Source organism: Pristis pectinata, chromosome 2, assembly GCF_009764475.1.
Source record: "Pristis pectinata isolate sPriPec2 chromosome 2, sPriPec2.1.pri, whole genome shotgun sequence".
Taxonomy (NCBI): Eukaryota; Metazoa; Chordata; class Chondrichthyes; order Rhinopristiformes; family Pristidae; genus Pristis; species Pristis pectinata.
Window position 1 is genome coordinate 51,245,021 of NC_067406.1, and position 21,900 is coordinate 51,266,920.

Genomic DNA, 21,900 nt, shown 5'->3' on the forward strand with positions numbered 1-21,900 from the left:
GCTGTAATTTTCATCTAGTTGATTTGCTGTTGTACAGCTTATGCTGCTTAACCATGATCTATGAATGCATCTCCTTTCCCCACCCCCACTATCACTTTCATGACTCTGTGTATATACACACACACCACTCTATCTTTCTCTTACTGAACGTAATGATTTGTTATAAAAAAATGTTGTATCTCAGGACTTTAATTCTTAAAGTCATTACCATAGTGGGGTTGTTTTCCCATTATCTTGCTCTTGCCAGATACTAGTTCATTGTGTTTAATAATTGCATATGTTACCATTGACCAATACAATGTTGAACACTGAATTTGATAATTGAGCTTGAATTACACTTCTAACTAATCTGGTCATACTATAACTGAAAACTACTGATGTCAACAGGTGGATGAACGACAAACTAGAATCCTGTATGAGTCATCAAATTGCAAGCAAAGAATATGAACATACATATTTGAAGCAGAGTGTCAATCGATCCCTCAAGCCTGCTCTCCCATTTAATAAGATCATGACTGAACTGATTGTAACCTTGACTCGGCATTCCTGTCTACCCACAGATTCCTTTCACACCCTTGCTTATAGGTTTCTGACTTAAGAATATTCAGAGTGCTTTCACTGCTGTTTGAGGAAGATAACTTCAAAAACTCACCACCCTTTGAGGAAAATAAAATTGCCTCATTTTGGTCTTAATTGGGTGAACCCTTCGTTTTTAATCAGAGATCCCTAGTTTTAGATTATCCCACAAGAAAAAACATCCTCCACATTCAATCTGTCAAGATCTATCGCCCTTTCAAACTCCTACAGATAAAAGTCTAGCCTACCCAATCTTTCCTCCTAAGACAACCTGTACATTCCAGGTATTTATCTTGTAAATCTTGTGTGAACTGCTTCCAATGCTCTCACATCCTTCCTAAAATAAGGAGACCAATACTTTACACTTTACTCCAGATGTGGTTGTACTGTTGCTTTGTATAATTAAAGCATAAACTCCATACCTATATATTCTATTTTTCAGCAATAAATTATATTGTTAACTTTCCTAATTACTTCAGATACCTGCATACTAACCAGTTGCAAATCACCCCTCTTTGTGCAGCTCAACAATCTCCCACCATTTGGACAATATGGTTTTTATTTTTTCTGCCAAGAGGGACAATTTCACATTTTGCCATATCGTATTCTAATTGCCTTATTTTTGCAAGATACTTAACTCATCTTGGATACGTTATAGCCTCCAGGTGTCTACTTTGCAATCTATATTCCTGTCTATATTTGTGCCATCAGCAAATTTAGCAATCATCCCTTTGTTGCGTTCATCCGAGTCATTTATATAAATTTTAGAAAGTTGATGGTGCAGCACTGGTCCCTATGACACAGTACTGGTTACATTCTGTTGACCAGGAAAAGACCCATTTATGCCTGACCTCTGTTTCCAGCTTGCCACTCAATCTTCTTTTCACGAGAATATGTTGCCTCCTATACCTTTTATTTTCCATAAGAACCTTTGAATAAACTTATTAAGTAAGTCTAAGTATGCTATATCCTGATTCTTTTTCTACTGCACATTAATTCAACTAACTCCAACAAATTGATCAATATAATGTCCCTTTCACAAAACCATGTTGACTTTCCCTGATTTCCCTAATTTTTAAAAAATTCCTTGCTGTAACATTAATGGCTGATAATATTTTCCCTATGATAGACATTAAGCTAATTGGTCTGTCTTTACTGCTCTCAATCTCCCTCTACCTCTGATGAAAGGGAGAGAGAGATCGCGAGCAATGGACTTACTGCTTCCCAAGCTAATGAAGTCTTCCCCAGATAAGGAATTTTGGAAAATTTGAAACCAATGCATCGACTTTCTCACCAGCCATTTCTTTTAAGAGCTTTGGATCAAGTCTGTCAGGACCCAGAGACTTATCTGCCTGCAGCTCCATCAATTACTCACTACAACTTCCCTGATGATTGTAATTTCCTGAGTTCCTCCTTCCCTTCCAATTCCTGAGCTGCTGCCATTTCTGGGGTGTTACTTGTCTCCTCCATAGTGAAGACTGATTTTCAAAAAAACACTTAATGCATCTGTTGTCTCCTTGTTTTCCATTATTTATTCCCCAGATTCTCTCTGTGGGATTAACACCCACTTTATTTGCTTACATTTAAGCTTTTGTTATCTATAAACGGTGATACCTCGTTTACTTTATGTATTAACCATTTAATACTTGGGGTTCTTCAGCTTTTCAGAAATGTATTATTCGACATGCTTTGTTTCCTTTTAGGCTGCTCAAAGAGATGGGTTGGCAGGAAGAAAGTGAAAATGATGAAACTTGTGCTCCATTAACAGAGGATGAGATGAGGGAATTCCAGGCCATCAGTGAACAGGTAACAACATCTGTTCAGTTCTAGGCAGAATTTGATCTATTCTCTAGTCCCCTTTATCCTCTCCCATTTCCCCTCTATTTTCTAATTGGCCATTCCGCTTTTAATCATGTACTTTCTGGATATTAATCACATTGTATGTGTATGATTTGATTTGTTTTCCATAATATCTTGCACCCAGGAGTGCATTATTCAAACCCCACTCCAAGTTTTGCAAGTAGAACTAGGCTTCAGCTGTAAATTTTGATATCACAATTGGATACTTTAGTTTTTCACATGTCAATCTAGTCCTTGCAACTGTCACGAACCAGCAACAAAAGAAACACACTGAGCATGATTCAGTGTTAAAAACTATTTTATTAATCACTACTTATGATAATACGTAAAATAAAAGTGAAAATGTTAGTATGTTAGAATTCAAAAATGGTAGACCTCGAACGTTAACCCCAAAACTAAACTCGTCGTGTGTGTGTGTGACAAAGTCCCAAACTCCAAGTTCCGGAATGGTTCTTAAAGTTCAGTTCCGCAAGCCATAAGGTGAAACATGAGCAAGGGCTTCTTCAATAACCACCGTTGTCTGAAGATAAGACGTAGACGTAGAGAAACATAGAGAGAGTAAATACGAAATCCAAATGTTCCATGATGGAACCCCAGCGACACTTCAGTGTTTACTCGGTAGTGACTTCCTCACCCCGAAAAGCATCCGAATTGTGGTCGTCCACACACACAAATACCTGTTTCCTTCTACAAGTCAGCAACAAAGTGAATTCCACCGGATTACTTCCAACTTCCATACATGGATTTCAGTGGCAGACACAGTTATTGTTTCTCATCCATCGATAGAGAAAACTAGCAGGCTGGTGTCGCTCTCTCTCTCGCTCTCTCTCTCGCTCGCTCCTTCTAACTTCTTCAACAACGTCATTACGTCCTTTATCTTCTATTGACGTAAGCACGCCCCACACACACATACACATACACTCTCTATCTTAAAGGGACTTTCACTGAGTCCGTAACACAACTCTGTCATCCCATCACTTTATGGGCTATTAACACCTGTAGTAACCTTCACCACCACCAACCCCCTCCCTGGTGTAATGCTAATTATTCTATTAACTGATATAAAGGTCCGTGTGGCCACAGATGAAGCATTCTTATTGCAACTCTAAATCGCCCTGGAAATTCTTCTGTTACTTTTCATTGTTGCCTAAGGAATGGAAAATATGACAAACAATTTTATTTTTAACGAAACTGCTCAACCTCTGGTGTTTTGAGGTCTAATGAAAATCTCTGCACAGTTAATTAATTGAAATAAATATACCTAATAAATCTGTATTTGTCATGCAATTTTTTTCCAAGTTTTCTAGTTGTGAATAATGGTGGCGAAATTTAAAAAGCTAATAGGAAGAGGTGACTCCAAGAACATCCCCATTGCAAACATTAGCAGAGCACAGCATGTGGTGCTAGAGACAAAGGTGAAGGTTTTGTCACCATTTTCAGCCAGAGGTGCTGAGTAGATCATCTATTTTGGGTTTCTGCTATGATTTCCACCATCACAGAAGCCTGTTTTCAGCTAGTTTGATTCATTCCACATGATATCAAGATGCAGCAAAGGCTATGGGACCACCTATGCTGGCTGTAGAATGAAAAACATGTAGTCCAGAACTAACCTCTGGTCAAAGCTGTTCCAATACAGTCATACCAGCATCTTCAGGACAATGAAAATGTAGAAATTTGACTGATTATTTCCTGGCTATAAAAGTCAAGACAAATCCATTTTAACTATGGCTCTGTCAGTTTACACTCAATTATCAGCAAATAGATGAAGGTGTTGATGATAGCACTGTCAAATGGCAAATGCCCAGTTTGGGTTTTGCCAGATTTCAGCACAGCCTTGGTTGAAGCATGGAACAAAAGGTTGTATTTCATGAATGAGTGTGTCTGCCCACGCCATTAAGTCAGCATTTGACCAAGTGTTGCATCAAGAAGCCCAATTAATCTCTGGGCAATGGTGTGTCTAGCTCAAAGGAAGATGGTTGTGTTTACTGGAGATGATTCATTTGAGCCACAGCACATTGCTGCAGGTGATTTGTCTAGGCAGTGTCCTAGGACCAACCCCTTTTGGTTAGTAAATGGAGTAGGATCTATTAAATGAATGCTTTGGCTGCTATGATTGAACTGAGCCAGCAGAAGATTAAGCAACTGCATCTAAGCTTCTGTGACCCAATTGTTCTTGACTGCTTCATCAGTGATCTTCTTTCCTTTATCAGGTCAGAAGTGAGGGATATTCACCCATTATGCAATGTTTAACTACATTTGCAACTCTTCAGAAAATGAAGCAGTCCATGCCCTATGTGACAAGACTGACAACCTTTTGGCCTGAATTGCAAAGTGGCAGGTAGTGACCATCTTGAACAAGACAGAATCTAATTGCCTCCCCTTCAATAGCATGCCAAGTCCCCCTTCCATTAACATCCTGAGGGTTACTATTGATCAGAAACTCAACTGGACTGGTCACAAATAAAGTGGCTCAAGTGCAGGTTAGAGACTAGTTGCGCATGGCAACGACAAGTCTCAGGATACCTGAAAGCCTTTTCACCATCTGCAAGGCTTAAGGCAAGAGCATGATGAAATGTTCTCTGCATGCCTGGATGAGTGCAGCTCCATCACCCTAAAGATTCATTCCCTCCACCGCCATTGGCACGACCACATCCATGCTGCATCTACAAAATGCACTGTGGTTACTTGTCTTGGCTATTCTGACCTCTCAAACCTGTAGTCTCTTCCACCAAACTGGGAAGCTGGCAGCTACATGCGTAGAGCTGAGTTGGAAATGTATTTGCATTCCATCATGGCTGCTGGTCTGCTCCTTGAATCTCCTATGCAGCTGCATTGTGGGAGTACCTTCAGTAGTAACCTGCCACCACAATAAATAATGGCAAATAAATTCTAGCCTTGCCAGTAGCTCTTGCATCCTGAAAAATAGTTTTTGCTCCAATGCTGCTGGAGTGTTGGAGAAGTGAAAACTATGTTCTGGGATTTTGTAAGGCCTAGCCTATTTTGGTATGTGGTTCAGAATGCAATAATTGTCTGCTTTCTGAAATTCCTATTTTAAGTCAACCCAAGACTCAATACTTCAAGCCTCTAAGATTTTCAGAACAATCCCCAAAGGATTTGCCATTCCTTAAAAAGTGTTAGTCATTTCCCACAATAGAGGTTCTGCATTAAACAACCACCATCTAAATCTGAACCCAGGAAACATGAATCCACAAACCATCTTTTTAGTAGCAAAGTTTGATTTTTGTCCTCAGCTTGGCAAGAGTTAGTAGAGTTGGTATTTAGTTTTGGAGTAGGTTAGTTTAACTATATTATGACCAATTCACATGATCTGCTATCCAGGATTTTGATGGGCAACAGAAGTCTTTTGCTTTGTTTAAATAGATGACTTCTTTATACCGGAGCAAAATACTGCAGATGCATTCTGGCCAAATGCAGTTACACGGTAGTGTAGCAGTTAGCATAACGCTTACAGTGCCAACATTCTGGGTTCAATTCCAGCCACTGCCTGTAAGGAGTATGTACGTTCTCCCTATGTATGCGTGGGTTTCCTCCGGGTGCTCCAGATTCCTCCCACATTCCAAAGACATACGGGTTAAGAAGTCTTGGGCATGCTATGTTGGCGCCGGAAGCGTGGCGACACTTGCGGGCTGCCCCCAGAACACTCTACGCAAAAGATGCATTTCACTGTGTGTTTCGGTGTACATGTGACTAATAAAGATATCTTACCATCTCTCTTTCTAAATTTTTGGTAGCCCAAAGCAGTTTTTTTTTCAAATAATGTAAGCTCTCTATAGAACCAGTTTTCATTTTATTCCCTCATTTTCCTAATGAGTGTCTGATCATCTTACATTTACAAAGAGGTTAGAACCCTCACTGCAGCTCTCACAGTTGTTATAAGCATTTTAGTACTGTCACTAGGAAGATGGAGGATAGTTTGTGGAATTAGCCACACGTGCATGGAATGTCTCTTCTAATAAATGGAGCAAAGGGTCAATTATATGAATTATCGGTTGGAAATAAAAATAAATGCAGGTGCTAGAAGTCTGAATAAAAACTGAAAATGCTGGATGTACTCAGCAGGTCAGACAGCATCTTTGGGGAGAGTAAAACACATTAATGTTTTTGGTTAGGGACCGTCATGAGGTGGCTACAATTACAATGTTTAAAAGACGGAAATATGGGCAAAAGGCAGGCAAATGGGTCTAGCTCAGGAAGGCACCTTGGTCAGCATGGATGAGTTGGGCCAAAGGGCCTGTTTCCCTGCTGTATACCTCCTGACTCATCAGATGATTAATTGGGTTCTTCTGGATTTAAACTCCCAGTCTGCAACATTTGAAATTTAATTGATTATACTGCTGCATTATTGGCTGATTCAGTATAGACAGGGTTTGCTTTAGTAATTATTGCAGTTTGCATTTTAGTTTTAAATACCATTTTATTCTTCTTTTCAGCTCCAGAAAAACGGCCTTCGCAAAAACGGTCTTTTGAAAAATGGTCTGACTTGTAACTTCACGTGGAAGAGCACTTACAAGCCTACTATTAATGATGACACAGAGACGAGCAGCAGTGATACATCTGATGATGATGTGTGAGAGGTTAAAGAGAGACGTAAAAATGATTTGGGTATAATTATTATCATTGTGGTAAACTGCCAAAAATAAACTGCATTAAAAGCAGTTCAATACCCCACCAGAAGAAATTTGAGGGGGCTTCTTTGTTCAAGAATGGACATTGTTGGACTTGGCCTAATTTGAACTTTGCTTAATGCTTTGTAATGGCCTTTTGTAGTAATGAGGATTTCAGTTGGATTTAGCGTTGATCTGCTTCATCACTGCTGATCAGAGGATACATTACTACAATGTGAAAAAAGTTATTGATCATGGGATAATTCACAGATCTAATAAACCGAATTGAAGTTAAAATTGTGTATTGTTCCATGGAGCTTTTGGCTTAAAGTTGTTCCATTTGTTGAGAAACAGCAAATTGAAAACACAGTATCCTGCTTGCTGACTCATATTCATTACCAAAACTGGACTCTGCAAGTCCACTGTCTACAGAAAAACGGGTGATCTAGCATGTTGGTCAAAAGTGGATGCAGTAAACTCGTTGCCTAAACCTAATGAGTGCTCTTGTATCGTTCCAATTCTTTCTCAAAGTTAATTGCTTTTCTAACCATTTGTAGTTTTTTTTTAAAAATCATATTTCTTCAATTTGTAGAAAGAAGAATTCTGAGATCAAGAGCTTTATCTGTGCTACACAAAGCCTTGATATTCAGGGTGGACTGTACAAAGCAAACTATTGAAAATTGACAGATTATTTTGATAAAGTAGTTATTTACAAATCTTACCAAAAGGTTATGATCACAGTTGCTGGATCTATTCACTAAATGGAATAAAAACTGGATTTGCAGCAAGTCTGATACTGGTCTGACTTTGTGCCAGGAGTATTTTAGGAGTTGGTGCTCCTGCAATTTTTTTTTGATATCTGCCACATGGGGCAGCTTCAAATTCCCAGTAAGGGAAGATGAAACCATAAAGATGTGGTTATGTGTTTAATCTCCAAATGAGCAATTGAATACATAATCTAGGTTAATCCTTCACTGCAGTACTAAAGGAATACTATGTTGTCAGGAGTGTTGTCTTTTAGATGATGCATTGAATTCAGCCTGTTATTAAATTCAGCCACTATTAAAATAGCAGAGAATGCTCCCAGTAGTCTTGTTAAAATTATTCTCTCAGTTCATTGCAGCAAAAAACATAATTATTCACCTTTTTGCTGTGTGCTTTTTGCAGTCAGATTTTACTGTTTGACTAATTCTATCTGTTTGTTCTTTCATCCAAAATGACATTGTTTTGATTACATGAAAGTTAGGCATATGTGACACCATTTTGATTTAACTGTTACGATTTGAACAGCATTCATTTTTTTATAGTTTAAAAGAATCGAGGTATGTATTATTTGGCAGTGAAAGTGTGTACTTAAAATAATTTAATATACAGCCATGAAAATTGTGTACAATGCTTGGCAGGTGCATTATGGTCATTGGGATCCTTAACTCAACAGAATATATACTAACAGATCTTGACATTGCACTCTTGAGTTTTAATCTTTATATATACAATATTGAATATAATATCAGGATAATTGATTTAATTGCAATTGAATAAGCCAATTTATTTTTATTGCACTTTTTGGTAGAAACCAAGTTCTGTGAAATCCATGTGTGCTGTTGATAATGTTGGGTAATGATTTTCCAAGGGAATTCTTTTGCTCATTTGCTTTGATTTAGACAGAAGTATCTTAGAAATTCTTGAAATATTGTTTGTTATATGTGGTTATCCATCTATAGTTAACCTGGTGTCTGTGGATAGAAGAAAAACTATCTGATTGTGCTGGGCATTCCCAACAGTCTACTTCTGGATTTGGGTTTCTGACCTGCATTTCATAGCTATTGCGTGTGCTTCAGTTGTTTTTCTAACAATCCTTATTAATCTATAAACTGGACGGCTCTGTAAACATTGAGATTACCTGGGATCCCTATAATAGATATCCCCATGAATTTTTATTTTCAGCTCGCATTTCTTAATGCATGTGTAGATGATGTGGCTTTGTGTTATGGAAAGAAAATACAGACAGTTTTCTGGGAATGCAAACCCCCCCCCCCCCCAGTAATGTAGAGTTTGCCTGTAACTTACTTTCTCTTTCCCAGTTTTGATGAAGGATCCTTGGACCTGAAATGTTAACTCTGTTTCTTTGTCCACAGATGCGGCCTAACCTGACTGTTTCCAGCATTTCCTGTATTTATTTCAGATTTCTAGCATTTGTACTGTTTTTATTTTCAGGTATAACCCTCTTTGAATAAAAGCCAAAAGTATTTGCAGTACGCTAGATATTGCCTCACCAATTGCTTGTACAGTTATTGTGAGACTTTCGTACTTCTAAATCCCACCCCCTTGCAATGAAGAGCAGCATTCCATTTGCCTTTTGATTACTTGCTTTAATATCTCTCAAACATATGTTGAAGTTAGTGGCTTAAGCCAACTTTACAAAATATCTTTGAGCTATTGCTCGCTTTGTTACCTTGCTTTTCCTTGTGATAGATTTGCCTCACTGTGGTTTTATTGTCTCAGTTGTCAGTTTCCTGGACAATTCTTTCTCGCTTTGAGTCAGTCTGTTCCAACCTCCTTAATTATAGTGGATTATGGTACAAGTTGGAACTTGGAAACCTGTGAGTGATGTGTGATATAGAAATTGCATGCCAAGTATGGCCTACATTGTTAGTACAATTAGAGTATGATATTTTGTAATGCTGTTAGGAATAGGCAAATGTAAAGTCTGGGTGATTTCCTATTTAATAGTGAATTGCAGGAAATCTTACAGGGGCATGAGTGACATTGCAGGTATATTAAAACTGGAATAAACACATTCCCCATAATGGATCCTATTGATAGAAACAACTTACATGGTAAAATATGAAACTTTTGAAACAACAGACCCAGTCCCTTACAAAATACAAGGCACAATCAGTCTTCAAATATACTAACTCCTTTTGTAACATGAAACATAATACGTGAAGGTCAGAGGAATTTGACAACAGTCTTGAGTATACAATGTCTTGGAATGAGAGCTCTTCCTCATCATCCATAGCAACAAAGAATTCAATCTGTTCCCAGGATTGAATGATGCTCATTTCTATCCCAGGGGTAGACTGATTCTCTGCTGCTTGGGGAATTCTCAATTCCTTAAAATAACTATTTTGGAAATTTGTGTATTGATTTCAGTTCCTTAGGGATCTGTAACCTATTGGTTTCACTGTATGTTACTACATTTGTTCAGCATTTCTTCATTGGAATCGTGTCACCACAAGATGCTGACAGTGTTTTTATTTTACTATATGCTGTGTGTGTGTAATATACTTTTTTAATTTTAGTGTGTATACATGTACAGTCGGGATGTAGTAGTGACCCCAGTTATTGCTCTTAAGGTATTAATGAGTGATTTAATTTGAACAACTACAGTCCATTTGGTGAAATTACTTTGGTGCTATTAGAATTTCAGGATTTTGACCCAGAAACTGATCTATTTCCAAGTCAGGTAAGTGGCTTAGAGGAGAACTTAAACTCTGTGTGTGTCTGTCCCTTCTTTCAGGTGGTGGAGATTGAGTTTCTATTTCTATAACTTTTTAAAAAATAATTTAATCCTTTGCTCTTTATAAGTTGCTGTTATTTATGATAGTTTGAAGATAAAATAGAGGTAATGTTCCAAAAGTCTTCATTTGGATCATGTTGTATTAAATGTTGCAGACTCTTATTAATATAGAGTTGTAATGGTCTGGGATTTTCTACTACAGGCTCATTCAGGAAATTGCTATCAGAATATGCTTTTAACTTGCAGTTGGTTAGGTTTTAATTCAAATTGCTGTGAAAATTCATTGCATAGTCACAAATCTTTCATGAATTAAAAATATATGCAGCTGAAGGGAATACTTTTTCAGTTAAAATGTACATAAGAATGATGGGTGTTTTACTGTTAATTCAGCTAATAGGTTTGTCATTTTATTAAAGCTTACCACCTTCAAAACCATCGAAAAGGATTTGAATAGCTTTTGGTGAACTCCAGCCAGTTACTTTGGTTTATGTGAAAGAGCCTGCAGAAACACCAAGTAAAATGATTGCAGTTTGAAGAGCCCCTGAACCATAGCATTTGGCAGGCTCTTGCAACTTTGACATGCAGCCTGGCATTTTTTTTTGGTGGGTGGAACCTAATCAGGATGAAGTGAATCATTAACCAGCATGAAACATTATGGAAGATACAAATATGAGTGGCATAGAGCAAAACTCAGTTTCAAATTTCCTGACCACCACCTTGCTAACTTGACTGTTTCAGCCAGGGTTGCTCTGATATTACTGGCATAAATCTAACTTTGTCAGTGAGAAAAGTCCAACAGTCATTAATTTGCATTTTTAAATGATTTTTAACATGACCAGAGCAAAGAAATTTAATAGATTTTAAAACTAATGCATCAGTAAAGCTACTTTTAAACAGAATGTTTGCCTATTTGCATAGCCACAGATTGAAAGGCACAAAAGTATCTTTTATTTTATTCATTTTTTTGGGTGTCACTGGCAAAGTCAGCATTTACTGCCCAGCCTTAACAGTCCTTAAAGTGTGGTGAGCTACCTCCTTGAACTGCTACCATCTTTCTAGTGAAGGTACTCCCACAATCCTACTCAGTTATTAAATTCCAAGATTAGACATGGGGGAGGATGATGGTACAACAATGTATTTCCAAGTCAGGATTATGTGCATCTTGGAGAGAGTGCTGAAGGTGGAGGTGTTCCGATGCATTAGCTACTTTTGCCTTTCTTGATGATGGATGTTGCAGCTTTTGGAAGTGCTGTTGGAGTAGCCTAGGTGAGTAACTGCAGTGCATTTGTGGATTGTACACAGTGTAGCCACTGTGCTGTTGGTGTACTAATGGACGTTTAGCGTGGTGGATAGAGTATTATTGTAACAGGCTGCTTTGTCCTAAATGACTTGCTTCTGTTGCCTCAGTATTTATGTGACTGTCCTGTTGATCAATGGTGACTTCTGGAATGTTAATTGGGGGGGGGGGGGGGGGTCTCCATTGACTATCAAGGACAGGCAGGCTCTTTCATATTAGCAATGGTCAATCCTTGGCATCTTTTTGGTGTGACTGTCACTTGCCACTCATCAGTGCCTGCCTGAATGTTGTCTTAATCCCGTTACTAGCAGGCATAAACTACTTCATTTGGTGAGGAATTGTAAATAGAAATGAACATTTTGCATTCTTCAGGGAATATCCTTGCTTCTGATCTTCTGGTAGAAGAAAGATCATTGATTTACGGTGGTTGGGTTTGGGAAATTGACCTAAGGAACTCCTACAGTGATGCACTTGGGTAGGGAGCTTCCAACAAATACATGCATCTTTCTCTTTGTGGGATATGACTGACCATTATGGAACTTTCCCCTTGATACCCATGTGTGGATTTCAGTTTTATCAGGGCTGTTTGTTGCCACACTTAGTCAATTGCTACCTTGATGTCAACTGCAATGTCACTTGCCAAATTTGGAATTCGAGTCTTTTGTCCCAATCAGGCATGAGATCCAGAGCTGGGTGGTTCTAGTAAACCTAAAATGGGCATTGGTGTGCAGGTTATTGGTGAGTAACTGTTGCTTGATAATACTATTGACGACACCTTCCAATCCTTTGAGAGTAAATTAATTGGGTGGTAATTATCCAGACAGGGTGTATCCTGTTTCTTGTGACATCACATATACAGTCAATTTTCAACATTGTTTGAAAGATTCCAGTATTGTAACTACATTGGAACAGCTTGGCTAGAGGCACATCTAGTTCTGGAGTCATGAGTACTACAACTGGAATAGTATTGGGTCCCATAACCTTTGTGTTTGATCCTCTCGGCCATTTCTTGGTATCATGTAGAGCGATTGAATAGGCTGAAGATCGCTGGTGGGAATCTCTGGAGGAAACAGATGGGTTACTCACTCGTCAGTTCTGGCTGAACATAATTGCAAATGCTTCAGCCTCTCCATTGTTGAAGATGGGGGTATTCTTGCAATAATCTGCTCTTGTTTGCTGTTTGTCTACCACAATTTGCAACTAAATGAAACAGTACTGCAAACCTTTCTTCTGATGCTTTGGCTGTGGGATCTCTTGGCTCTGATTTATTACATACAGTTTTGTTGCATAGCATTCTTTTGTCTAGTGCCTGTTTCCAAAAAAAAACTTTAAAACTTTATTTATATGGCATGGTAACAGGCCCTTCTGGCCCAATGAGTCTGCGCCACCCAATTACACCATGTTAACCTACTAACCCATATGTCTTTGGAATGTGGGAGGAAGTTGGAGCACCCGGAGGAAACCCACACAGACAGAGGGAGAATGTACAAACTCCATACAGACAGTGGCGGGGATTGAACCCCGATCGCTGGCACTGTAATAGCGTCATGCTAACTGCTATGCTACCATGCTGTTTGGTGCCTCACTTTTAGGCAAGCCTGCTATGGTTTCTGGTATGCCCTTCTGCACTCCTCAGTGAACCTGGGTTGATCCCTTGACTTGATGTTGTAGATTGTGGTGCAGTACATTGCTGCTGCTGAGGATCCACAGTATCTCATGGATGCCCAGCTTTGAGCTGCCAGATCTGGTAGTGCCACACAGCATGATAGATGGTGTCATTGATATGAAGATGGGACTTTGTTTGCACAAGGATTCTGTGGTGGTCAATTCTGTCAATGTTGTCGTGGACAAATGCTTCCATCGCAAGCAGACTGATGAAGTCAAGTAGGTTCCCTTGTGTTGGTTCAATCATTGCCTGCTGCAGAGTTGAGGTGTCCTTTTGAGTCGGCCAGCTTGGTGACTGGTGTTCCTACTAAGACCCTATTTGGATGGAGTACGTTTTGTGACCTTGCTGCTTTCAGCCCTTCTTTCAAGTGTTGTCTAATGTGGTGGAGCACTGGTCCATCCAGTGAGGAATCAAGGTTGGTGGTTATCAGGAGGAGGTTTCTTTGCCCATGTTTGATATGATGCCATGAGACTTCGAGGTCTGTAGTCAATGTTGAGGACCACAGTTCCTTCCTGCCTGAGTATCACTGTGATGCCAGTCTATTGGGTCTGTCATAACTAAAGATTATGATGGAGAAGTCTGGCAGATTATCTGTTGGGTATGATTTTGTAAGTATGATTGTCAGCTAATTAATTGATCAATTTGTGGACACCTCTCCCAGTTTAGGAGCAGAATCCAGACACATGTGAGGAGGACTTTGAGAGTGACTTTGCTTTTTCTGAATTCCATGTCTAGTTTGGTATCAGATGGTCCCTCAGTTTTATTGTCTATTCTAACATGGTGTTTATAATGCAACGGACAAGCCTGCAGGAGGTTTACAAAGTGCAATTCATTGTTGCCCTAATTTGATGTCTTTTCCTGCCTCCAGTGTAAGGATCAAATGACTTGAATATTGAATGTGTGGAATTAACTAATTTTAAAGTTTTACTGATAGCTGTTTAATTGTAAACATTCTACAGGTTGAAACTTTCTAGTCCGGCACCCATGGGATCATCTTCCTCTGACCAGGAAAATTGTTCTGTTTTTCAGTACAGGATACTCCACGTTAGTGACGGTTCAGTTTCTGAGAACCGTTGGTAACCTGATGTTTTGGTAAGTCAAAGCTGTTGCCCTGAGTTCACAAAAGTTGCACTGATAGGCTAATTAGGTACATATTACTATAGATCTTAGTTAATTTTAGATCTTAATTAGAATTAATTAGTACAGATCTGTACTACAGATCCAAAACGTGTTGGACCGCAGTTTCAACCTGTAATTGTGTGTGCATGTGTGAGAGTCTGATGCATAACAAATCTTATGAAAACTTGTAAAACTATACCCTAAGGAGCTTCCTTCCTTGTGCTGTCAGACCTGGGTCGTTATCTTCCCATACCAGTGCTGTACCCACTTGGCTTCCCTCTAATGATTCATACAAATGTAGACCAAAGCCCTGCATGACTGTATGTATTTTCCTAATTATAGCAACATCCAGGTTCAGAGTGCTCCTATATAGTATTGTCAAATACCAGCACTCCATTGCAAACTCTCATCTTCCCATTGCAAAAGAATCCTCATGTCACAGTTGGACTAATTTATTACCTAGTTGCGAATCCTGAGGTTTAAATGTAAGAATATTCTGTATAAAGGCCAGCAAATCCATGTAGAACTGCTGGCAATTACTTCTGTTCATTCAATCTGTTTGACAGCTGGTTGACTCCCTGTGTCCATTGCCATAAACAAGGCTTCTCATGCAGAGATTTAATAGAATACTGAACAATGAGAATTGGATTCCCAGTGCAACAAAATAAACTCCAAGATACCAAATATCACATGAGAATGATTTCTTAGACCTATGATGCTATATTTCTCCCTTGTGACTTCTGCCATATGGAACTTGATCCTGAAAATGCCATCATCTCCTGATTCTTCTCCAAGTCAAGTTGTTTCTTAACAGGCATAACTGTCATTTACAGCAAAAACAAACTGCTGGAGGAACTCGGTGAGTAGAGTAGGAATTGTTGACCTTTCTTATTTATTTCATCATTATTGAATCAGTAATGTGATGATATCAAGATCTTCAAATGATTGAGGATGACAATTAGATTGTTTGATACCAAAATCATTTTAAAAGGTCCACTGTTACCAGGATGGGCTGTGGGCAAAGGTATCTTTATTTAAATAAGGCCATTTAAAATAATGAAGAGATTAGGTTTGATCCCTGTAAAACCAGGTATTTGTGTTAGATGGATAAGGGAAAGCTCAGGGACATTGTATGTTTTATTGAAGTCTGAAACTACACCATATGTCAATGTTATCAGCCAACGGATCAAATTAGCAGCTTATAGAGATTCACGGAAAATAGTCAAATGGATTTGTAGGTGATATTGCTGTATATGAAAGGTCAGTGAGGATTTGTTCAGGTGGGCATTTGGACGGTTGTCTCCCAGTCATTGTAGTCTAATGTAATTTCTTTGCTCATCATATCGGACTCTGAAGAATTGTAATCTCTTCCCACAGCACTTGGAATTGTCAGGCATTGCGAATAGCATAGCCAGCCCAATGTATCCATGGAAGGTAACCAGCACCCATTGCTGGGGATGTTCCTCTGGGAGAGGATACTCGCATTGATTCTCTCATCCTTCCAGTAAATTTGGAAAATTTTGTGAGACAATATTGGGTTATTTTTCAGTGCCCTGAGATGCCTGCTGTAGGTAGTCCAGATGTCCAGAAGTATGTAAGAGGGTCAGGTAGACCTTGAGTTTTGTGTCAGGTTTGACATCTTGATCTTAAAATACCCCTTTCTTCAATCAAACAAAACATGTGCTGGCTAATTCAAGATGGTGGTGAACTGAATCATTAATGTCTGGCTTGCAGTCAAGCTGTGTCAAACAGTTTAGAAAAGTGCTATGATATTGCGGGGTTAGTCCTGAGATAGCCGGATCCTGCTGAAGGTCAGAAAATGCGTATTTTATTTGGGATGATCATTAATAGTACGTGACAGATGTGGTCTGCTCAGCTCAAGGGAGCAGGTTACTTCATTTTCACCAGAGCTGAATAATAATCGTCCATAAACAGGAGTACTGCTGCTGATGAAAAACAGTCTGACTTTCAACCATCTCCATCTTCTCTGCATGCAGGAAGATTCCTGACACTTGAGCCTAGGATCCACATTGATAATTACATTCAGTAGAATCTCTAATAATTAAAATGTACCCAGATTGCATATGTGTATATCAGTGACAGTTCTGGACAAAAGTATGAGGTATATTTTCAGAACAAATTACTCCCTTCACTGCTGCCTTACAGCTTTCCTTTTCACACAGAATGGTGGTTATCTGGAATGAACTGCCAGAGGTGGTGGTAGAGGCAGATGTTTAAGATATTTGGACAGGTACTCTGGTAGGAAAGATGTGGAGGGATATGGGCCTAATGGAGGGAAATGTAGATGGGCATGATAGGCAGCATGGATGAGGTGGGCCAAAAGGGCCCACTTCTATTTGTATGATTCCATGATATTCTCTATACAAACTGGCACTACAGATGGCCTGCAATGACCATACAGATTCAATTTTCCATTTCTAGCCTAGACTTTGCAAGAAGAGCATAGGTTGTCTTAAAAAATTCTGAAGAAATTATTGTATTTTCTGTTTTGTATATATTGTAAAATATATTTTAACAATTTCAGTTACTAATACAGAACAATCTGGGGAACTTTTCGTAATAAAAAGCCAGCTAGCACTCAGTCCCGGACTGCACAATTACTAAGTGCCACGTTTTGATTATCTCGCTATTGGATTCAATATGAACAAGGTTTTTTTTCCCACCTTTCGCCACCTGATGCGGCAACATTGGTGGGGGGTGGGGAGTTTCCCCCCCCCCGACACAGACTGCCTTGTGCACTGAAAGCTAAGGTGATACAGTAAAGGCCCCAACTCCGCCTCGTACGCTGTCAGTAGTAATGCCCTATGAGCAGCGCACGTCGCTGGCTTTCTGCCCAGAGGACGGCCAGCAAGCGAGGCCGCGCAATGGAAAGGCAGCCAAGCTCTCGGCAGCAATAAGACTTTGCACCGAGTCCCGGGAAAGATGAGCCTTCGCTTCTTGCTCTTGGCGTCCTTGGCACCCATCGTGCGCACTGAAGGTAAGCGTTCAACATGAACTCTCCTTGGATTAAAAGCGACAAGAAACTGAGCTGGGGTCCAGCGAAGACAAAGGGGATGTTTGCATTTGTGTGAGATGATTGATGCACTCGGTGTCTAATTAAACAACTGACTACAATGCCATTCGTCACAGCGGGCGAATGAGTGTCCAGTAGGCGGATCTTCCTGTAAATGGACGATTTTGAATAGTTAAAACAGTTTCCAGCTCTACTCATTTGCAGGAGGATGGGGATAACACTTAGTTGTATGATGGGGGTCATTGTCCAGTCAATTTTGTCACACGCAGTAGCTGGAGGGGAAACATCACCCCTGGTCATTGGCCGAGCACTGATTTTCGTGATGGAATTACCTTCTACTGTAATTCCTCACCTCATCCCCGCCTCACTTGCTCACTTTACATGTGTTTCAATATGAAGGCAACTTCAGAAAGTATTTTAGAACGGCGTGGAACCTCCTGTAGGCTTCTAGATGTTAACTTCATAAACAAATTGGCACTTTAAATTGTAACATTCTCCAGCCACTTTCCGAGTTCCCGATGCCCAATCCCACCATCTCCCCCCCACCCCCCCCCCCCCCCCCCCCCCGAGGCCTGAATTATGAGGATACTGGAAAAGGAAAGAGCTGGAGTGTTCCAATGGATTACGTAACTCGGGGAAAAAATGCGAATTGGATAACTCGGGAGGTAAATGGGTTTAAAATATTGTGGAGGGAGGGTTCAGATAACGATATTACAACTGTAGAGTTAACAACTAGGATAAAAATCAAACATGGTCAGGGTTGAAGAGTTTATCTGGTAATTCAGCATTAGTTACTGCAACGTCCGAGGTTTCATCTATACTGCTATAAGTAAGGCAAGTAACATGGTGGAATCATCTAACCTTGCATCTTTTATTGATGGCAAGCAACGCTCAACTTCTTGCGGTGTAACAAAAGTCACCACATAAATGCACGTAGTTCTTAAAGGTAAATAGATAATATACACAACACTGTTTGCACCTAAACATAAAAACAGCCTGTAGTAACAATAATTATAAATATATTATGTAACACCATCAATGAACTATTTACATGCGCCTGATTATACACCAATCGAGTATTTACAAATAAATACTCGGGACAGCCTTAAGTTTAATTGATCTGCAGATTTCTTTAATCTCTGCAATCAACTGCAAAGATGCTTTTTCTTACTCTCAAGGCACCCACTTTGACGTGTTTGATCCCAAGGGCATTGTCTCCTTCACTGTGAACACAATTTTCAGACTCTCCATTTGGTACTGGATAATTGGGGCATTAAGAGGTGTTGAATTCTATTCAAGTGCAGGGTTATGACAAACTATACTGATCTAGACTATGAACAGTAATCCAAAGTCATCTGTTCATTTTGGTGGACATGTGTGGCAAAAACTGATCTGCTGTTTGTTCTGCAGAGGTTTGTGATCCAAGCAGCAATCCTTTTAACCACTTTGCTTGGTTGTCTATCAGCAAAAAGAAATGGTTTGATTCCACTTGAAAGGGGCAAGCTGGCCATTGGCTTGGAGCAGCTGTGGCCTGACTCACTGAGCAGGACTTTACCTGATCCTCCATCCTGATCCATCCCAGGCCAATACCTATACTCTCTGGCTATCTATGGTGCCCATGCATTGAGCACAGGATGTCTGGCTGCAGTGCCTTCCGAACTACTACTCCCTTGCCCTACTTCAAGCAGCTCTGACCCAGAGTTGTATTGTCTTTAGAAGGGTGTGATCTCGTCAATCACATCGAGCTCCAATTTGCTCCACATCAACATGGTAAACTTGTATAACTGCTGCAGAGGGACATCAGCACAGGTGACAATTTTATCAGCTGAGATCAGAAAATCTTTAAAGATTTTCAGATGAAAGCTTCTTGTTTCTGGTCAGTTATCATCTCATGGGGCAGCTGTGACAATACATCTGCAGTAATATTCTATTTCAATGTGTAATATTAAACAGACTAATTCCGATACTACAGCAAACTCTTCCATGTAGTATTTGTGCTGCTGCCATATTTGAAATGGTTGCCTTTGGATCAGTTGTTTGTTCTGTGACCTGAGTTATCCAGAAACCTGAAATTTCTGAAACTGAGTGATCCCAAGAAAGATGGCTAAAACTTCCTTGTCAATTTGCACATTTTTTTTCCATTGAAAGAGGGTGCAGGTAGTGCATTTGGTTGGCAGCCTGTGCCCTGATTCCACAGCATTGATGACGACCACACCTGCCCCTGGAATGGTTTATGTAACTTGTAATGAATCTGGATTGATTCGCTGCTGACATGCCCATCATTTTTCTTCACCCCAGAGCTAGGGCTTACCTTAATGGTACACAAAGGGATATATACTTAGAGTTGTATTCACACTCATGACTAAAACCATATTAGGAAAAAAGCTTAAAATTAGAGGTTCTATAGCTGAATTGTCAAAGTATTAAGAACAATATAAATAAGATCATAATCTAAATAGGCACAGAAGGATTTCATCCAGTAGCCATTGATGAGGGTAGCTGTAGGGTGACTGATATTGGGAACTTAATACTCCGGTTTCTGTCTACTATTATTAAATGTAGAGGAGGTAGGGTAGCTTACCTCCTCTACATTTAAAGTAAGAGGAGGTAAGCTACCCCTTACCACCTCTACATTTAATAATAGTAGATTACACGAATCCTTTACAAAAATCCTTTACAAGAATCCTTTACAAAAAAAAGTGATTATAAGAAAGAATTTAGTGAAAATCATGGAGCTTTCTTTGAAGCAGAGGCAGAAATTATAAAGGGACCATTAAGGATAGAATCCTAAATAAAAATTTCGTTTCCAATAGAGGGCACAAAGAACTGGTTGGAAATTGTAGAGAATTGACGATCAAGTAAGAGTGAGGAACTTAAAGGTAATTAATCTTAAAAGCAAAGTACTGTAAAATTTAAGTAAAAGATGATGCCCCTTTTTCCAGGGAATGTAGATTCATTAAAGAACATGAATTATTTCTTAAACACAATTTGTTGCATTTTGGAATTTTCAAAGGCTTTTGATGAAGTGTCAATCAGAAATCATTAACAAGCCAAAGACTGAAGGAATTTGTTGGTGGTGCAGGTGGAAGGTTTACAATAGGAATTGAGAATTTGTCAGTGGACAGAAAGCGGAGAGTTGGAGTAACCAGAACATCTTCCAAAATTCTATATATTCCAGAATGTTTCTTGCAGGCTGAAGGGAAAATCCGACCAAATAATTTAAGAAAGGAGGGAGAGAGAACTATTGATCTGTTAGCCTGATGGTAGTTGAGAAAATTTTAGAATCTGTAATAAGGCATGTGATATCTAGAGCCTTAGATAAAAACAATATGATTGAGCAAAGTCGGCATAGATTAGTGAAAGGGAAATAATATTTGACTCATTTATCGGATGTCATTGGGGACGTATCTGATAGGATAGATAAGGGGGGAACCGGTGGATATGATATTTGGATTTTCAGAAGGCTTTTAAAGTTCTTCACAAGAGGTTGGAGAATAAGGATAGAGCAGATGGAATTAGGGGTAATGTAGTTTTATGGATTGAGAATTGGTTAACAGAACAAAAACAAACAGTAAGAAAGAATACATCCTCCCTGAGCTGACAGGCTGAGACTACTGGTGTCTCACACAATGCTTGGGTTCCAACTGTTCTCAACCTATATCAATGATTTGGCTGAGGGGAGCAATGTTACAAAGTTTGCTGATGATGTGAAATTAAATGGAAATAGGATTCCAGTTTCTGCTCCTGTCAAAGTGTTGCAACAACCCTTATCAAATTTACAGATGAAATCCCATATTACCATGATATTGGACACTATCTTTTCTCGTTCTTTTGATATAGCTGACAGCAACATCCACTCCAGTCATCCAGCTGCATAGGACTGCCCTTGCCAGGTACTATTCTATTCCACTGTAGCAAGAAAATAACCTGGTAATTACTTCTCTACCTTCTCTCACACCATTAGTTCTGGAGTTCCCTAAGGGTGTGCCTTGGACCCCTTCCTTATTCTTATCCACATTCTCCCTCAACAGCATCATTCAAAAACGTTTCTGGTTCTATGGCGGTGCCATTCAAACAAATGCTGTCTTCAACAGTTCTTTCTTTAAATAAATCCTTCTTGTTTTTTTGGTGGGTTCTAGGTAAGTTATTGTTAAATGATTTTTATGAGCTACACACCCAGTAAATGTGGTTACCCTTGAT

At 39.4% G+C, this 21,900-nt stretch overlaps 2 protein-coding genes across 5 annotated transcripts in view; both read left to right on the forward strand.

Annotated features, from left to right (window-relative positions):
- The window catches only part of LOC127567425 (vasculin-like), a 68,053-nt gene extending 59,874 nt beyond the window's left edge, over positions 1-8,179 (forward strand). For 2 of the 4 annotated variants that reach the window (XM_052010313.1, XM_052010314.1), the window contains exons 11-13: positions 2,280-2,382; positions 4,647-4,774; positions 6,888-8,179. In XM_052010313.1, the coding sequence (XP_051866273.1) occupies positions 2,280-2,382; positions 4,647-4,774; positions 6,888-6,924 (268 nt within the window). In that variant the 3' untranslated portion in view covers positions 6,925-8,179. The remainder of the gene's footprint in view (positions 1-2,279; positions 2,383-4,646; positions 4,775-6,887) is intronic. The other 2 variants (XM_052010315.1, XM_052010316.1) reach the window with 1 other exon arrangement.
- A 9,340-nt stretch (positions 8,180-17,519) lies between these two features.
- The window catches only part of LOC127567376 (uncharacterized), a 35,231-nt gene continuing 30,850 nt past the window's right edge, over positions 17,520-21,900 (forward strand). Inside the window, exon 1 of the mRNA XM_052010224.1 lies at positions 17,520-17,664. Within this exon, the coding sequence (XP_051866184.1) occupies positions 17,610-17,664 (55 nt within the window). The 5' untranslated portion in view covers positions 17,520-17,609. The remainder of the gene's footprint in view (positions 17,665-21,900) is intronic.